The sequence below is a fragment of the Hipposideros armiger genome, unplaced genomic scaffold, assembly GCF_001890085.2.
Source record: "Hipposideros armiger isolate ML-2016 unplaced genomic scaffold, ASM189008v1 scaffold_2, whole genome shotgun sequence".
Lineage (NCBI taxonomy): Eukaryota > Metazoa > Chordata > Mammalia > Chiroptera > Hipposideridae > Hipposideros > Hipposideros armiger.
Window position 1 is genome coordinate 4489669 of NW_017731352.1, and position 20000 is coordinate 4509668.

The 20000-nt window shown below is 35.2% G+C and overlaps 1 protein-coding gene across 8 annotated transcripts in view; it reads left to right on the forward strand.

Annotated features, from left to right (window-relative positions):
- Positions 1 to 20000, forward strand: part of EHBP1 (EH domain binding protein 1) — a 322290-nt gene that overhangs the window by 226342 nt on the left and 75948 nt on the right. For all 8 annotated transcript variants that reach the window (XM_019634942.1, XM_019634858.1, XM_019634995.1 and 5 more), the window contains one exon: positions 4731 to 4874. In XM_019634942.1, coding sequence (XP_019490487.1) covers positions 4731 to 4874 — 144 coding nt within the window. The remainder of the gene's footprint in view (positions 1 to 4730; positions 4875 to 20000) is intronic.

Consider the following 20000-nt stretch of genomic DNA (forward strand, 5'->3'; position numbering starts at 1 on the left):
TGAAGCAACGTCCTCCACAACTAGACTGAAGAACAAAAAAGGACAGCAACTTGTCTGTTCCCCTTCCCCCAATTCCCCAATAAAAATCTTTAAAAATATATATATATATATTTAAGGACATGAAAAAATGCTCATAATAGAATATTAAATGGAAAAAAAGCATGATTCTGCAGTGATTATCTCTGGACAACAGGATAATTTTATTTTAAAATTTTTTCCGGGTCAGCTGAGTGGCTCAGTTGGTTAAGAGCTCGCTCAAGACTTTGAGCTCTGAGCAATAGCGGTTCAATTCCCAGCCCGAGCTGAGCAGCCGCTGAGCTACCAACAGGTGACAGGATGGCTCAGCTTAAAAAAAAAAAATGTTCCCTTTTTATTGTGGTGTAGTGGCATATAACATATTTCTATCAGTTATACAACATAATGATTCGATATTTGTATACACTGAGAAATGATCACCACAATAAGCCTAGTTAAAATTTGTCACTATACATACTTACAAAAAATTTTTTTCTTGTGATGAGAATTTTAAGATTTCTCTTAGCAACTTTCAAATATGCAATACACTATTATTAACTATGTTGTACATTGCATCTCCAATGACATTTATTTTATAACTGGAAATTGGTACCTTTTTGACCCCGTTCATCCATTTTACCCATCCTTCACCCCCATCCTCTGGCAACTACCAATCTGTTCTCTGTATCTGTGAGCTTGTTTTTTGTTTTTGTTTTTCCCCTTGTGGGGTGGGAGTTGGTGGGGTTTTTTTCTTTGTTTTTAGATTCCACATATAAGTGAGATCATAGGGTATTTATCTTTCTCAGTCTGACTTACTTCACTTAGCATAATTCCCTCAAGATCCATCCATGTCACATGGCATAATTTTCTTATTTTTTGAGGATGAATAATATTCCATTGTGTGCATCTATACACCACATTGTATTTATTAATCGGTGGATACTTAGGTGGTTTCATAACTTGACTATTGTAAATGATGAAATGGTGAACATGGGCGTGCATGGGCATCAGTCCTTTGTATCAGCAGGTTTTGCATCCAAAGATTCAACCAACCTTGGGTCCAAAATACTTTCAAAAAAATGTTGCATTGTATCTGGCATGTACTATGTAGTTAGGCCTGCAATGGTTGCATCTGTATTGAACATGTTCAGACATTTTTTCCCTGTCATATTCCCTAAACAATACCACAAGTATTTACATAGCACTGACATTGTATTAGGTATATAAGTAATCTAGAGATGATTGGAAGTGTATGAAAGGATATGCATAGGTTATATGCCAATACTATGCCATTTTATATAAGGGACTTGAGCATTTGAGGATTTTGGCACCCGCAGGGATCCTACAGATACCACGGGATAACTGTATTTTTTTGTTAGTGTTTTTGTTTTCTTCAGATAAATACCCAGAAGTGGAATTGCTGGATCATATGGCATTTCTATTTTTGATATTTTTGAGGAACCTCCATACTGTTTTTATAGAGGGTGCACCAGTTTACATTCCCACCAACAATAAATGAGGGTTTCCTTTTCTCCACATCCTTGCCAACACTTACTTGTCTTATTGACAATAGTCATTCTAACAGGTGTAATATCTGATTGTGGTTTTGATTTGCATTTCCCTGATAATTGGTGATGTTGAGCATCTTTTCATGTACCTGTGGCATTTTGTATGCCTCTGTAAAAATGTCTATTTACATCTTCTGCCCATTTTTTATTTAGATTGTTTTTTTGCTATTGAATCGTAATGAGTTCTCTATATACCTATATTGGATCTTAACCCCTTATCATATGTTTATGATTTCCAAATATTTCCTCCCATTCAGTAGGTTGCCTTTACATTTTGTTAATGGTTTCCTTTGGTGGGCAGAAGCTTTTTAGTTTGATGTAGTCCCATTTTTAAATTTTTTCTTTTGTTGGCTTTGCTTTTGGTGTGAAATCCAAAAAATATCACCAAGATCAATATCAAGGTGCTTACCACCTTTGATTTCTTCTGGGAGTTCTATGTTTTCAGGTCTTACATTCATGACTTTAATTTATTTTTAATTAGTTTTTGTGTGTGGTGTAAGATAGTGGCTTAGTTTCATTGTTTTGCATATGGCTATTCAGTTTTCTCAAAATTATTTATTGAAGAGACTATCCTTTCCTCATTGTATAACCTTGTCTCCCTTGTCATACATTAATTGACCATATTTATTTCTGGACTCTCTATTTTGTTCCATTGATCATTGTGTCTGTTTCTTTTTTAAGTTTTGCTTTTTTTAAAATTACAGTTGAGTTTCAGTATGTGTCTGTTTTTATTCTAGTACCATACTGTTTTGATTACTATAGCTTTGTAATATAGTTTGAAATCAGGCATCTTGATGTCTCCAATTAGTTTTATTTTTCTTCTTTTTACTTTTATATATTTTGTAAAGTTTCTGTAATTAATATGAATTGCATTTATAATCAGAAAAAAATGTGTTTATGTGTTTTAAAGAGCAGTACAGTTTTTTCACTGTCTATGTAGCTGATTGAAATCTCTAAGGGACTACAGAATCACAGAATTTAGAGCTAGTGGTATCTTAAAGATGATCTACTCTAAGTAATCACAAATTTTATAGCTAGTGGGATTTTAAAGATGATCTCTCCTCCTTTCAAGATGAGGAAATTGAGAGATTTTAAAAAATATAATAGTTAACTTTTATCCTACGCTCACTGCATTATTCTATTTCACTTAATCTTTACAATATGCTTATGAGAGTTGGTCTGTTTTCCCATTTTATAAATGAGGAAACTGAAGCTTAGAGAGATTGAGTAACTTTTAATTACATCCACAATTAATTGATGGAACAAATATTTGAGCTCAGGTCTGTCTGACTCCAAAGTTCTAAAATATCATATAATGGTAAGCAGTATAGTTTTTAAATGTCCTTTTCAGTGTTACATTGCTTATTATTAGTGGAAGAAGGATTAACAGCCTGATGTTTTGACTGTAAAGTCAGTGTTTATTTAATTTTGTCTGTTTTTGAGAAAGTGTTGATTTATAACCAGTTCAAATGCAATGACCAATTTTATTCTATTATGTCTTATTATCTACATGAACTTAAAATCCATCATTATCATTTACATGTTTCAATTTTATCTATGAAGTTAAGAATTTTTGTTTAATCCTCTTAAAACATTGGGTAATGAAAATGTTTTGGAATTAGTGTTGATGGTTTACAACCTTGTGAATATACTAAAAACCATTGAATTGTACACTTTAAGAAAAATCCTTAAGATGACAGAAAAGGTTTAAAATTATTATATTAAAATATAAAGATTGCAAAGAGACTCAAAAATGACATACATAATGAATTTTTAATAATGCCTTGTATTATACCAAATAAAGTAATAAGTTTGTATTAACTGTGTATTAACTGTGTATTACCTCTTCCTTGACCATGAATGATACTTATGATTGAACCAAAACTATGCAATAAAAGGGGAGTAAAAGTAATTAAATACCACAGTATTAATAATAGCCCTCTAAAGCCAAAAGTTGGCCAATTTAATAGAAAAAAGAAATTTGAATTATAAGCAGTGTGGATATTTGTACTTTGGGTTAATGTCACCACTTTTTAAATGATTTCCATTGGTGATTACTGTCTATTCTTCTCCAAACATATAGTGTAAAATTACAAGTTAATCCAGGAAAATACTCTTTCAAATCTGTGGTTAATTGTTTTGTTGTAAGGAAAGTCAGCAATAGAGAAAATCAGTTTCACTTCTTTTTAAGCAAAATATGATAGCTTTGAATTTTCTATAAATGTTAATTGTCAAGAACTTAAAGGATAGTGCCACAGATATTTAATATCTTTCAACATACAAGTTTGGAAGATACTTTGTTATCAATTCTATAAGACTATAGAAATAAAACTAGTATCTTTTAAAAATGTATTTGCGGGCCGGCCGAGTGGCACAATGGTTAAGAGCTGGCCTGGGACTTCAGAAGGCCCCGGTTCGGATCCCACATATGAGGGCCAGTGACACTGCCCTCTACAGCTAAGATGCTGAACAACAGCTCAACCTGGAGCTGGTTTGCCATGAGTCGCCAGCGACGGCATAGGCTGCAGCCCCTGCTGCAGTGGGTTGCCATGGGCTACCATATGTAGCCAGCAGCCAGCGTTAGCGGCAATCCAGAAGCCAGCGACTGATCTGCCTCGCCTGGGAAGAGCGCAATGATGGTGCCAACTTGGGCCAGTGAAGCAACGTCCTCCAGAACTAGACTGAAGAACAAAAGGACAGCAACTTATCTATTCCCCTTCCCCCAATTCCCCAGCACTGTTCCCATCCCCCAATTCCCCAATAAAAATCTTTAAAAATAAAAAAATTAAAAAAATTAAAATGAAAATGTATTTGCCAGATTATACATCATGGTTTAGCAAGTATGAAGTATGTATATAATGTATATACCTTATGAGAATATGTTCTAATAAAAATGCAATTAAGTTTGATCCACTTTTAGACAGTCAAGATATAGTTCCTGTATTTCAAGACTTATACATTCATTCCACATTTTCTAATCAACATTCATACTTTCTATAGGTTATCTCATAAAGCGACAGTCTTATTCCTTACCTCTATTATTTTGACAGATTGTATGACCACTGATTAGTTTATAAATGTATATTACATGTTTGTTTGTTTGTTTTCTTTTTTGGGGGCTTCTAATTCTGTATCTTTTCTTTTAAGCATCGAATGTTATCTCGACAAGAAGAACTTAAAGAAAGAGCGAGAGTCCTGCTTGAGCAAGCAAGAAGAGATGCAGCTTTAAAGGCAGGAAATAAGCAGAATACCAGTGCAGCCACAGCGCTCTGCAGCAGGCAGCTAAGTGATGTGAGAAACATTGGTTTAAAAAACCATAAGTTGTTCATTGTAATCATGGAGGCGAGGGGAATAATTTATTTATATTTTGGCCTAATTATGTTTCCACAGACTTTGTTTATTGTGGGTCCTTGGTACATTTAGAGAACTTAATGAAGTCATACTTGCAGAACATATAATTATTCTTACACAGCAGTGTTAGCTATGAGGAAAAGTAAGATCCTGGGATATAATTTCTACATATACATGAATCATGTGTTTTTTTGTTCATTTATATTCAGTAATTTAATTGTTCTTTAAGACTACGTTTTGTCCATGAAAGTTAATTTTGTTGGAAATACTAGAATATAAAAATGATGCCTACCGTTTATTAAATACCTATATTCCAGGTATTATAATGGATGTTTTATGTAATTTTTGTTTTGCTTAATTTTATGAAGTAGATATTCATACTACTTTTCAGATAAGAAAACTAAGGCTGATGGGTATGGAAATTTGTACAAGGTTGCAGAGTCAGTAAATGATGAATCCAGAATTTGAACCTGAGTCTTATCAGACTTCTGAGTCAGTGCCCTTTCCTGTCATATGCTGCCATTCCTATGTTAAACCATATTTTTATGCATATTTTTGTGTAGTGCTTCACATACAATAATGAACATCTAGGAATAGAAGCTCTTAGATTTATGGGGACGTGAACCTCTTCATAAATCCGAAAACTATGACAACCCTGCCCTACCATCAAACTCACAAATACATAAAACTGCATGTTTTTTGTTTTTTTTAATTAAGATTTTTTTTTTTTAAGAGCAGTTTTAGGTTCACAGCAGAATTGAGGGTAAGGTACAGAGATTTCCCATAAACCCACTGTACCCACACATGCATATCCTCCCCCTTAGCAACATCCTTCCCACAGTGATAACATTCATTACAACTGATGAACCTACCTTGACACATTATAATAACCCAAAGTCCATAGATTACATTATGGTTTGATCTTGGTGTTGTGCATTCTGAGTTTGGTCAAATGTATAATGACATGTATCCATCATTATGGTATCATACAGAGTATTTTCACTACCCTAAACATCCTGTGTTCTACCTATTTAACCTCTCCCCATCCCTAACCCCTGACAACCTAATAATTTTACTGTCTCCATAATTTTGCCTTTTTCAGAATGTCATAGCTGTACCCACACAGTATGTAGCCTTTTCTGATTGGCTTCTTGTAGTAATATTTGTTAAAGGTTTCTCCATGTCTTTTCATGGCTTGATAGCTCATTTTTTTTAGCGCTGAATAATGTCATTGTATGGATGTACCACAGTTTATTTACCCATTCACCTTCTGAAGGACATCTTAGTTGCTTCCAAGTTTTAGCAATTATGAATAAAGCTGTTGTAATCATCTACGTGCAGGTTTTTGGGTAGATACAAGTTTTCAGCTCCTTTGGATAAATACCAAGGAGCACAATTGCTGGATCGTATGGTAAGAGTATGTTTACTTTTGTAAGAAATCACCAAACTGTATTTCAAATAACTGTACCATTTTTGCATTCCCACCAACAATGAATGAGAGTTCTTGCCAGCATTTGGTGGTCAGTGCTCTGGATTTTGGCCATTCTAAAGATATTGGTTTCTAGTTGTGGTTTCTCATTGTTTGTATTTACATTTCCCTGAAGACATATGTGGAGAATCTTTTGATATGCTTATGGGCAATCTGTAAATCTTTGAAGAGGCGTCTATTAAGGTCATTGGCCTGCTTTTTTTTTTTTTAAGATTTTATTGGGGAATTGGGGGAGGGGTACAGCATTGGGGAATCGGGGAAGGGGAACAGACAAGTTGCTGTCCTTTTGTCCTTCAGTCTAGTTCTGGAGGATGTTGCTTCACTGTCCCATGTTGGTATTATCATTGCGCTCTTCCCAGGTGAGGCAAATCGGTCGCTGGCCACTGGAGGTTATTAAGATGTTAAAGTGTCTTTTGCAAATATTTTCTCCTTGTCTGTGCCTCGTCTTGTCATTCTCTCCACATTGTCTTTTGCAGAGCAGTTTTTAAGTTTAATGAGATCAAACTTTTATTCCTTTTATAAAATGTATATTTGGTGTTGTATCTAAAAAGATATCACCATACCTCAGATCATCTAGGTTTCTATGTTATCTTTGAGAAGTTTTTGTTTGTTTGTTTGTTTTGTTTTGTTTTTTTTAGCTGAGCCATCCTGCCACCTATTGACAGCTCAGTGGCAGCTCAAATTGGGCCGGGCATCGAACCGCTATTGCTCAGAGCTTACACTCTTGAGCGAGCTCTTAACCAACTGAGCCACTCGGCAGGCCCTTCTTTGAGGAGTTTTATAGTTTTGTGTTTTTATGTAGGTCCTTAGTCCATTTTGAATTAATGTTTTGTGATGGGTGTAAAGTCTCTGTGTACCTTTGTATTTTTGCATGTGGATGTCCAGTTGTTTCAGCACCAGTTGTTGGAAAGACTGTCTTTGCTCTATTGTGTTGCTTTCATTCATTTGTCAAAGACCAGCTGACTATATTTATGGGGGGTTATTTCTGGGCTTTCTATTCTGTTCCACTGATCTATTTGTCTCTTCCCTTGCCAATACCAAACTGTTTTGAATACTGTCACTTTATAAGTTTTGAAGTCAGGTAGTGTCAGTCCTCCCACTTTATTCTTCTTCAGTATTATGTTGGCTATTCTAGGTTATTTGCCTTTCCGTATAAACTTCAGAATTTGTCTGTATCCACAAAATAACTTGTTGGGATTTTCATTGGGATTGCATTGAGCATACAGATCTAGTTGGAAAGAACTGACATCTTGACAATATTGAGTTTATCTCTCCATTTGTTTAGTTCTTCTTTGATTTCATTAACAACATTTTGTAGCATTCTTCATATAGAATTTGTACATATTTTGTTAGATTTTTTATTACTACCTAAGCGTTTCATTTTGGGAGGTGTTAATATAAATGGTATTGTGCTTTTAATTTCAAATTCCATTTGTTCGCTGCTGGTATATGGGAAAACATTTGTCTTGTATAACAACCTTGTATCCTCCAACCTTGCTATAATTGCTTATTAGTTCCTGGAGAGTTTTTGTTGTTGTTGTTCTTTCAGATTTCTGCATAGATGATCATATCATCTATGAACAAAGTTTTATTTCTTCCTTCCCATGCATATTTTTTATTAGTTTCAGTTGTACAGAACAATGCAATAGTTATCCTTTTCACCCCTCACAAAGTAATAACCCTCCTCCCCCATCCACTGTCCTCCCACCCCCGATATCATACTTATCTATTATAATTCCATTGACTCCATTCCCATACTCTACTCCACATCCCATGACTATATGTATATATAATTATAGTTGACATACAATATTATTCAACATTGGCTTCAGAAATACAGTGCGGTTTCAAATCATGGTTGGGGATCCGTGGATGCAGAGGGCTGACTGTATGCGTCGTTCTATGTCATTTTATACAAGGGACTTGAGCATCAGAGGATTTTGGGATCCACGAGGGGGTGGAGGGTGGTGTCCTGGAACCAATCCCCCTCAGATACCAAGGGACGGCTGTAGTTAAGTCTTCGGGTACTTAAAAGTTATATGCAGATTTTCAACTAAATGGGGGTCGATGTCTCTAACCCCTGAGTTGTTTAAGGGCCAATTGTATATCTTATACAGATATGTACATCTCATATAGATGTTAACATTAGAGGAAGCTGGGTAAAAGATACACAGGAATGCTCTGTACTATTTTTACAGCTTTTCTGTCCATCTAAAATGATTTCAAAATAAAAAATTAAAACACACACACAAAAAAAAGCAATACAGTGCGGTGGTCAGGCCTCTACACCATCTATGAAATGGTCTCCCTAACAAAACATGAATCCATCTGGCCCCCTAAGAAATATTTACAACATTATTGATTATATTCCCCAGACTGTCTTTTCTATCCCTGAGGCCATATTGTAGTTACCAATTTGTATTGTCTCGTCCCTTCCCCTTCTCCTTCATCCCCACCCCCTCCCAACTAGCAACCCTCAGTTTTTCCTCTGTGTCTCTGAGACTATTTCTGTTTACATTTCTCATTTATTCAGTTTTTTAGATTCCACATATAAGTGAGATCATATGGTATTTGTCTTTCTCTGACTGGCTTATTTCACTTAGCATATGTACATTTACACAATGGAGTATTACTCAGCTATAAAGAAGAAGGAAATCGTCCCATTTGCAACGATATGATGGACCTAGAGAACGTTATGCTAAGTGAAATAAGCCAGCCATGCATACTTTTAAAAATGCTTTTAAGATACCAGCTTAATAACCTCTGACCTCAAGTGTTGTTTTTCAGGCTTCAAGTCTTTACACAATAATATGATATAAAATCAGTTCAGTGGCCCACAGCAATTATTTAATTTTTAATGAAAAGAAATACAGTAGAATGGAATAGAAAATATCAGAATTCATCACCCATAGTAAGCATAGCATTTTTGTGTAAAACTTGTTTTAGTTCTATAGGTATGTGTGCTTACTAGATCTTGATATAAAATGTATTTTTAACTGTAGGTCATGATAAAAATTTTTGAAAATCACTAATCTAGAGGGGCATTTTTAAGGAAGAAGTTTTTTAGTTTTTATGCCAACTCTTTCAGTTCCTAGCAATCTGTTACATTGTCAATTTGTTGATTCAGACATTTGCCAGATACTGAGTATCTGAACTAAGTATATTTATAGTGACATAAAGAGTTACCTAATGGAGTTTACATTCGGATGGGAAGAGACAGATAGTAGTAAATAAATAACTACAGAGTGTGAAAACTGCATGATCTGGTAGAGGATAATTTGAGTAGATGGGGACTTGAGTGATTTGAGGAGGGCACATTTAAACTAAGATTTAATGGGTAAGAAGGATCCAGTCAAGTAAAGAGCCACAGAAAGAATATTCTTAAAAATAAAGTTATTTTGTTGATATTATATTTTGTTTGCGATGAACTTTGTCTCATAATTTTTTCAGGCTCTAAAAGTTATGGAAAACTTATAGCTTTATAATTTTCAAGTGTGTTGATTTTAAATTCAGAATACCTGAGATTTAAATAATCTGTCTGCCAAGTAGATTTTAAAAACCAGTTACTTTACCTATGTACACATTTTGCATATACTAATAATTGTCATCTAATGTTTATTGAGCACTTACTGTGTGTCAGGCAGGATTCTAAGTGCTTTCACTTGAATTTTTTCAGTTTCTACAATTATTATATATTAAGTATTATCATCCCTGTTTTACAGTTGAGAAAACTGACACACAAATTAATGAATTGCCCAGAGTCACACAGCTAATAAGCAAATCAAGAATTAAACCTAAACACTTGCTCAAGTGTGAGCTCTGAGCCACAAGGTCGCCAGTTCAATTCCTGGCCCGAGCTGAGCTGCCAACAGGTGGCAGGATAGCTCAGCTAAAAAAAAAAAAAAAAAAGAATTAAGCCTAAACAATTTGACTTCAGAGATTATATTTTTAAAGCATTGTGTTATATTTCCTTCTTGTTTATTTTTCCAATCCTTATAAAGTAGGAGTAGATACTATTGTTTTATCTACAGTAGAGATTAAGAAAATGTGTTAAGAAAGGGTGTTTAAATTTACCTAGGGCTTCAGACAGTGGCAAACTACGCTTAGAATATAAGTATCCGGATTTTTAAAGCTGTTTATTCACTCATTCAATTTATTTATTTACTACTTCAAGTTTTCAAAAAAGATTTTATTGGTCATCTCTTCTGTTTAAGGCACTACTAATTTTACTTATAATTTTTATTTTCCAAATGAAACGTAAATTTTTAGCTAAATTATGTTAGTGTGACTTCAACATCAGAAGTTAATTACTAAAACAGCTCTTCTATGTCTGTGACGTCTTATTATAATCCGTAAAGTATACAGAGGGTGCCCCAAAAAATGTATATATATTTTAAGAAAGGAAAAAACTGTATTAAAATTGTGATAATATATACCAATAACAAAAGATGGATACAAGTCATATGTATACATTTTCATGGGACCCCGGTATATCTTGGATTTTAAGAAACATGATGCCCTTGATGTTTTATTGCGCTAGATACTCTTTTGCACTGCTGGTAACATGCAACTTGCCACACCTTTCTGGAAAGCAATTAGACATAAGCAAGAAATGCCCTTTTTTTTAATCCAATACTTTTACTAACAAAGATAAATATGCAGCTTTTCATCATAATGTTATTTGTAATAGCAAAAATTACAAAATGGTGATTGCTCAAAATGGGAATGATCAAACAAATTATAACAAATATGTGTGTGTGTGTGTACTTGTTATGTCATCATTAAAATTATTCAGTAATGTTTTGAAAGAATATTGAAAGGACATATGGAAATGTTCACAATGCTCACAATGTGATTTTGTACAAAAAGAAAAATATAAAATAGTATATGGCATTTTGAAATAATAGAGACTGTGTTTTCACATATGCATTGAAAAGCGACAGGAAGGAAAAATCATCATAATATGAACAATCTTTATCCCTAAGAGATAGTATAACAAAAGGATTATTAAAAGGGTTTTTGCCTGTTAAGCTTTCTGATTTGAAAATGTGACATGCTAAGATAAACATTTTAAATTAGGGAAATTTGGGGTATCTAAAAAAGATATTTTTAGCAGCTTGTTTTCTTAGCATACATACCCAAACTTGACCATTTAAACTAATGTTGTGTTTCAGTATCTAAGATACGTGTGTATGTTTTAAGGAGAGAGACCTAGAAAGAACTCTCCTTTTACAGTTGATGTTAGCTTGTGCCTAGGTGTGAAATAATAATAGCAGTTCTGTTCACATTAAGACATGAAATTCTCAATGACTTTTGTTTGAGGCTGGTGAATAGTAATCATGGTATCTCACAAAATATTTTACTGCTGTTTTGGCTGTCACTGATGTGACTTGGGTTGGTTGTCTTATATTCTTGTATTAGTTGTTCCAGTTGCTTTTCCCAGAGAGGAGCTCTATGCTACGTAACCAGCTAGCTACATGCCAGGCTGGTCACTTGGTTGCATTTGTTTCCCACTTACCCAAAGTTGTACCCTGTTGCTTATAAAACTATGCTTTAAACAGTCCCATAGATGTTTTGCCTACCCTTACTCTTTCAAGTTATCTTTGGTTGAATAAAAAACCGCTGCAAACCTTGTTGGCATAAAATAACCCTTGTATTATGCTTGTAGTTTCTGTGCGTCAGGCATTAGGATAGGACACTGGAAATAGTTTATTTCTGTTCCCCAATGTTAGGGGCTGGTTTTCAGCCAGGACCTCTGCTGGACTATCTGTTGGGACATCTATATGTGACCATCCTCATATGGTCTTTCCACTTGGACTAGTTTGGGCTTCCTCACAGCCTAATGGCTGGATTTAAGAGCAAGTGTCCCAGTAGAGTAAGGAGGATGTGCATGGATGGCGCTCTTATGATCTAGCTTTAAAAGTCGTGTAGTGTCTATCACCTTTGTCATACTGTTGGTCCAAGCAGACACAAAGCTGCACCCAGGCTTAAGAAGCAGAGACTCCTCAGTAGGAGGAGTGTCAATGACACATTGTAAGAAGAGCAGGTTGCATGGGACAAATTGTTGCAACCTCTTCTCAGTTTAAGCTCAATTTTAAAACTCTTTCTTGCACATTCTACTATTGGCTCCTTGTTCAGATAAGTTGAGCCCTATATGGATGTGTTGTGAAGAACATCAATTTCATGAACTAAATAGTACATTCTAGGACTGTTGCTCTAGTTTGGACACTTGATACTCTGTGGGGCTTATATTGAAATGATTTACAAAGAAGAATGTAAAATGTCATATAAGTCCAGTTTCACAAACACAGAAGAAGTTAGACCTTGCTTGCTTTTCAGATTTTTAGTTTAATGTGTAACTTGATATTAAGTTGATATCTTTTCCAAGGAATAGTCGTTTTCATAATTTGATCATTTTCTTGATCATTTCTAGGTAGCTCTTGTATATACAGATTGGAATTATTTAGTAGTACTGTCCATATTTGGAAAAGTAGTGTGGCCAATTTGGCTGACAAAAGAAAAAGGGGAAAAGCCTAATTTCATCTCTGGAACAATTGAATGTGAGTTACATGATACTAAAACTGGAAATTACTTAATCTCTCTAAATCTGTTTTTCCATTTTTAACATAGAGCCAGGTTCTTTTTTTTTTTTTCTTCCTGTGTGACATTCAAATTAATAGGTGTCCACAGTGAAGGGGGTAAGGGAACCATGACTAATACCATCCCCACTTCAGTGTCAGCATCCCTTTCACTCTGGAGAGATCAAAAGAATTCTGGTAAATAAAAAGCAGGTCTAACTCAAAAAAAAAAAAAAAGCTGGCATCTAATTTAGTGAACTGATTGTTACTATTTTCACTTGTGTATGTTCTTTAATCTATAACTTAATTTATTGTGGTCTTAAATTCATTGTAAACTATCTTGCCCTTCATAATGTATGTTATGGTACTGTTCTTAGTTTAACTAAGAATTCCCATAAGTTAAAAAAAAAAAAGTTGATACCCAGAAGTGACCTCAAGCCTTGAGTAAATGAGACACTGACCTTAAATCTTCAAGCGTTTACTAAAGAGCTTACTGTTACATACTCTTAGAGATCACTGATTTAGGACTTTAGCAATTTCTATATTTTATCCTTCTGAACTTTGTTTCTCTATAACTAACCTAGGACCTTCTGATGAATACCAAGAAGAATGAGTAGAATTATGTTACTAATTGATGTTAGAGTACTTAAATGAAGCATATAGTGCATGGGACAGTGTCCTTGTACTCAATATAGGTTACCTCCTCTTGAGACTTTTGTACCTGGTTCTGGGCTAAGAGAGAGTGAGAACTTAGGATTCAGAGAACTGTTAAAGGATTGAAAGCAAAGATCTACTTATAAGGAAAGATAGGCTCATAAAATATAAAGAAGAGAAAACTGGGGAATAGTTTAAGTACTAATTGGAGTAAATGAAGGCTCACAATCCTTCCGGTAGCTCCTGCTCACCCAAGAGAAGAAACTCCGCAACTACACAACATGGTCTCATACACGGTTATTGCAAATCCTGCCCCCCTCCCTCTCTAGCCTCATCTCTCACCTCTCTCCCATTTTTCATTCTACAGCCCTGCTCTACTCAGTTGCTTACAGAGAGAATGTGGCAAACTCTTCTGTTCCTGTGTCAAGCATTTTATGTTTCTCTGAAATGCTCTTCTTCCCTTGTTCATTTGCACTGAAGTCTCACTTATTCTGTGAGTAACTCTGTCATGGCTCTTAGCCATAAAGTTAATTCTCCTTCCTGTATCTTTTTCTAATATATTGTATATCTCTCTACTGTTGAATTTATCCCATATAATAATCTAAATACACACCTCTTTCTCCCATTCATCTATGAGCTGATTACCAAAAAGTATCACCAGCACCAAATATTATGTAAATATTTCTTCAATAAATAAATTAAGGGAATAATGACAGGCTATTTTTCATGTCTTCTGAATGTCAACTAATAAATGAGCTTAAACATGAGAAATTTGGGTTGCTATAAGGAGTTTCTTGGTAGTAAATGTTTGTAAACAGGAAAAAATACAGTTGTCTCTCGAAGGTCTTTAAAACAGAATTGATAATCATTTGGGAAGAAGTTAAAGTGTTTGTTCCCTTTCTTGAGTCATTTACAAAGATGACATTTGCCACTTTGGGATATAAGGTTCCCTGTGTTATCCTTTTCTTCTATTCTTGAATCCTACATTATGATACCTTTCTTAGTTACTATAATGTGTGCATGCCAAATCCTTACACACCCGTGCTCTTCCCATGCTGTGGGCCTTCTGATGAGAGTTCAACTCCCAATTCTGCTTTGAATCACACCATTTTTAACATCCCCTCTTAAATAAGTTAGGATAGCTTTAGGCTGGAAGGCTAGGAAACAGTTTCCAAGACACAGAAAGTAATTCTTGTTAATTGCACCTCATGGGTTCTTATGCACAGACTCAGAAAAGAGTTGAGCTATAATTTCTCATAAAAGGCAATTCACAAACATATTGTCAGCCATTTTATTTTTCTTAATTTTCGTCCAGACCTTGCATGTTTTTTGTTTTTTTTTTTTAAAGATTTTTATTGGGGAATTGGGGGATGGGAACAGCGCTGGGGAATAGGGGGAAGGAGAACAGACAAGTTGCTGTCCTTCTGTTCTTCAGTCTAGTTGTGGAGGACGTCGCTTCACTGGCCCAAGTTGGCACCATCATCGCGCTCTTCCCAGGCGAGACAGATCAGTCGCTGGCTACTGGATGGCCGCTTACAGCGGCTGCTGGCCATTCATGCTGGCTGCTGGCTGCTCACGCTGGCTGCTGGCTACACACGGTAGCCCATGGCAACCCACTGCAGCTTCACTGCAGCCTACTCTGTTGCTGGCAACTCACGGCAGCCCAACTCTAGGTTGAGCTGTTGTTCAGCATCTTAACTGTAGAGGGCAGTGTCACTGGCCCTCATATGTGGGATCTGAACCGGGGCCCTCTGGTGTTCCAAGCCAGCTCTCAACCAATGCGCCACTTGGCCGGCCCTGACCTTGCATGGTTTAATGAGAACTTGCTACAATTCCATATTGCATTTAGATCTTTTTTAGGGAAAGTAGTTTACGTGACTCATTTATATCCCTGTGCTTTTAGTGTTCATTTAACCTGTTTCACGTGTTTCCTGGGATTGTTTTTCTGTAACAGACAGATTTCATTGCTCTGAATCTCTGTGATTTATATTTCTTTGCTTCCTATTCTTATTGTTCTAGGAAGATTTTCGTATGTTACTTTTTCTAATGTAAATTTTAGATGTGATATTGTTTTGTTCATTGTTTTACACATGTACTTAAAATATTTTTTATTCAAAGCACAACTCAAGAACTCAGGAGTTTGGTAGGCATAGCAATCTAGCCATTATGTAATCCCAAGGAGCCTCCTTGATTATATAGTATATTTGAACACAAACTCTGAGAAAAATGTAATAGCTTTTTTTCAAAAACATGTTTCCTTTTTATTATTTTTCTTCATTACTCAATCTCCCCAAACACTTTTCCCCCAAGAAATGCACAAATAGAATTTAACAGGCTAGGCTATTTCAGACTCTTGCTTATTACTTTGCATTAGAATATAATTGCTTTTTAAGAAATACATGTAATCCACCACTACATTTGATAATGCTTATGTAGTTATATAGATAGCTAAAAGAGATGTTTGCATTTGGTGTGTTAAAGTTTATGATCAATACACTTTAAGAATAAGGGATGATAGTCCTGCTACCCACAGTCCTTGGAATTGTTAGGATATTGGTGAAGCACTTTGAACCTATCAGAACAATGATGCCATATTACGTTTATGTTTTTAAGAAAGAATAAAAAAATTTTTTTCTTTTTAAAGATTTTTATTGGGGAATTTGGGAAGGGGAACAGCCAAATTATTGTCCTTCAATCTTAGTTGTGGAGGGCGCAGCTAGCTTGCTCAGCTCCAAGTGCAGTCGCCATCCAGCTGCCCATGGCAGCTTGTGGCTGCTCAGCTCAAGGTGCTGTGTTCAATCTTAGTTGTGGGGGGGAGCCCACCATCCCATGCGGGAGTCGAACCAGCAACCTGTTGTTAGGCGCACGTGCTCTCACTAGCTGAGCCATTCTGCCACCTGTTGGCAGCTCAGCTCAGGTACAACTCACTGGCCCATGTGAGAATCGAACCGGCAACCCTGTTGCTCAGAACTCCGCTCTTAACCAACTGAGCCACTTGGCCAGCCAGAATAAAATTATTTTATAAATAGAAAGCCTGAAAATACATTGCGGGGGCCAGCCGAAGTGGCTCAGTTGGTTAAGAACTCTCTCAAGAGTGCGAGTTCTGAGCAACAGGGTCGCCAGTTTGATTCCCGGCCCAAGCTGAGCTGTCGCCGAGCTGCCAACAGGTGGCAGGATGGCTCAGCTAAAAAAAAACAAAAAAAACATTGGGATGATTTTTCAATCTAATTCGTCTGGTCATTTAACAATCAGTGAATTTATAAATCTGTTTTTAATTTTTTGAGCTGTAAATTATTTAGCATAAGAATATGGTTTGCAGATAGATGTTAGATACCTGGAAGCTTTTTCAAAAGAAAGGTCAGAAAATAATTATGACATTATTATAAAACAGATTTGAAGTTTTTTTCCCTAATATTTAATCTACAACCATAGTGAGTGACCCATTATAATTGATTGGCATAAGAGCCCATTCTTATTTAGCAGAATCACATTGCAAGTTAGCCTCAAGTCCGGGAAGGTTTACAGTATGCCTCCAAAGATTTGCAGGAATGTTTAAAGAACATTTCCTTTAAAGAAAACTGTATATATGAGAATTTCAGTTTCCTCAGTCCTTAATTTTACTGCAAAGATCAGGAATCAAAAAAGATACAGTGACTTTTTTTTCCATTGGTCTTTGATAATAAATTCAAATGGCTTATTTGATAAAGAACCAAGAGAATGCAAACTGCTCTTTTGCAAATTAGACCTTTAACAAGTATTGTGTTGCTATAAAGGGGTGTACATCAACCTTGTACTTTTGATGTTAATTGGAAAATATTTATTTAAATGGGACTAGTCTGTCATGCTGATAATTGTAACAGATTTAGATAAGATCACTAGATCTTCTCCAGATAATAAATAAAAAAGAAGCAGTTACTATCAAATTGGTAAAAAAACAAACAAAAAAAACACACTAAACATTATTTTTATAATCCCAGATAGAAACTCTTTTCATAGTTTTCATAAATATATCTTAAGTATGTATCATCATAAAAATGTGTATAAGATTATACTTTGTGTTTATGAATATTGACTGGCTACAAATGGCTAGCCTCTAAGAATCAAACTTTAAAATTGAGATAAGGTTAAAATTTTTATTTTTTCTAATTACACTTATTTTCAGTTCCATTACTAGGAAGAAGTGGGTTAACTTTGCATTTGTAATTTCAAAAGAAGAACATCAGTTATTATAAAAAGAAATCTAAAACCTTTAATAAGATACAGAGAGTGAGATTTTGTGTTATTTGGGGATTTTTATTCTCCATGAGTTTGAATATCTACACCCAGGGCACTGAGATGAAAATATATTCCTTATTTCTTACTCGAACACAATTGACAGAAGATTTAATGTACATAATCCGTTTCAGACCAGTAAGACACTTTAAATGTATAGCTAATCTTTTTTATAGTTACATTATATAGAAGAATGACAGTATACTTCTATGTTTGGCATAAATGCCTCCGTACAAGGCAGTGGTTTTTATTCATTATGATTTAAATAATAGTTTATCTGTTATGTCTAAATTTAAGTTGATTTGAAGTCTGCTATCTTAACAATAGCTACTAGACTTCTTAGAAAACATATTGTTAGCTTGCTAGCATATCTTCAAAGTCACACAAAACACTAGCGTTGTTAGAGGGAAAAAAACTCAAGTATCTATTCTATTGTGTGGCCACAAACCCCTAGCCTCTAAAGACTTATTTATTTGAGGTTGCCATGAATGCACGAAGCTAGGGCTAGGTGTCTTAGCATCAGGAACACTCCTTTTATGCGGCTATTAATGGCCCTAGACATTTTCCATATGGCTGTTCAGTGCGGTGTTGAACATCCCAGGATAATATCACCGTTACTAAGAGCTGTATTTTATATTGCCTATTCTGTTATTGCTCAGCATGTACAAGGGTAGAGTTAAAATCTTTATTCATTTCATTTTTTAATGTTTCTTTTGTTCTCCTTATCATGTTCTGGCTTTCCCAAGGATATATGCCTTGAACGAAAAGTCACATGTGCATTACTAATTGTGTGCTATTGTATTTACAGCTCCTAGTGGTGGCACTGTGAAGCTACTAATTCCTTTGCTGCATTTGATGTAAAATAATCTGAGTGTCTTTGATAGCACTGAAACAGTATTAATTGTTTTGTACATTTCTTGGTCACTCTTCTTAGGTGGTCTTCATAATCTATTAGAACTTTCAGCCAGATTTTTGTAATGTCATGCCTCCAGCAGTGATTAAATTGGTAATTAATGAACAGTCTTTGGCAATGTAAACCACATCCCGTTAATTTTCCCTTTTGAGTTTTTAGAAGTTGTCTTCTGTGTCAGAAATCATTGCGCCACCTTGCTATGGCCCCTTGGCATGAAACCACAACGACTTGATTTTTGCAGCCATTAGTAGATCAGAGCAGTAATTTCACAGTATTTTGGTCAAGGTAATTATAATACCAAGAACTGAGTAGATTTGAAAATTCACGAAAGAAGTCCAGAAATACCAGGTGAGCTTCCTTGTGTTCACTGGAACGTTATGATTAGTTTAATTGGTCTTTGTTTGATTTTAGCCGCAGAAACTATTTGTGCCACAGCAGTGCAGTGACTTTATACTTGAGTGTCTCTGACCTTCTTTGACAGGGGTGGTACAAAAATGAGCCCTTTGAAATAGTGCCCTTCCCAAAAGGGGGTTAAACTGCATTTAAAAAAAGAAAAATAACTACTATAGGAAAGAAAGTTCTTTAATTATTTTCTTAATATTTTATTTTATGAAGTGGTTAGCAAGTTTATTTTCTCTGTATACTTAAAAAATTTGTAACTATTTTGATTAATTTTAAACTATTAGTCTTTTCTACCTCTTCGATTGTTGATTGTTGAAGTACTGCTGGGATATAAAAGAACATTGCGATGCCTTAATGAGAGTGAAATTGAAATGTGGCTTTCCTTTTTGTCACAAAGTAGATAAAAGTATTCCCATACTTGACTGATTGCTTGTATGTATATTAGCCCTCTGTGATACATTGTGCACATTAGAATTTAAAGAGCCACTTGCCTGTTGGCTTCTAAAAGGATTGTCTTGGTCACCTTTTCTGGAAGTCCTTAATGAAACCAAATAGTTTGCTTGGAGTTTGGACCTAACCATCGGGGTGTTTCATGCAGTCTTGTCAGTTGATGTTCATGAATTGACTTGAACAAAGATCAAAGTGTTCTTCCAAATGAAGAATCTGTGAGACAGCTCCTTCAGTTGCACCACAAGAGCTAATCAAGCCATCAGTTCTTCATGCATTCTCCATGTGTTTAGAATTTAATACCAAATGAT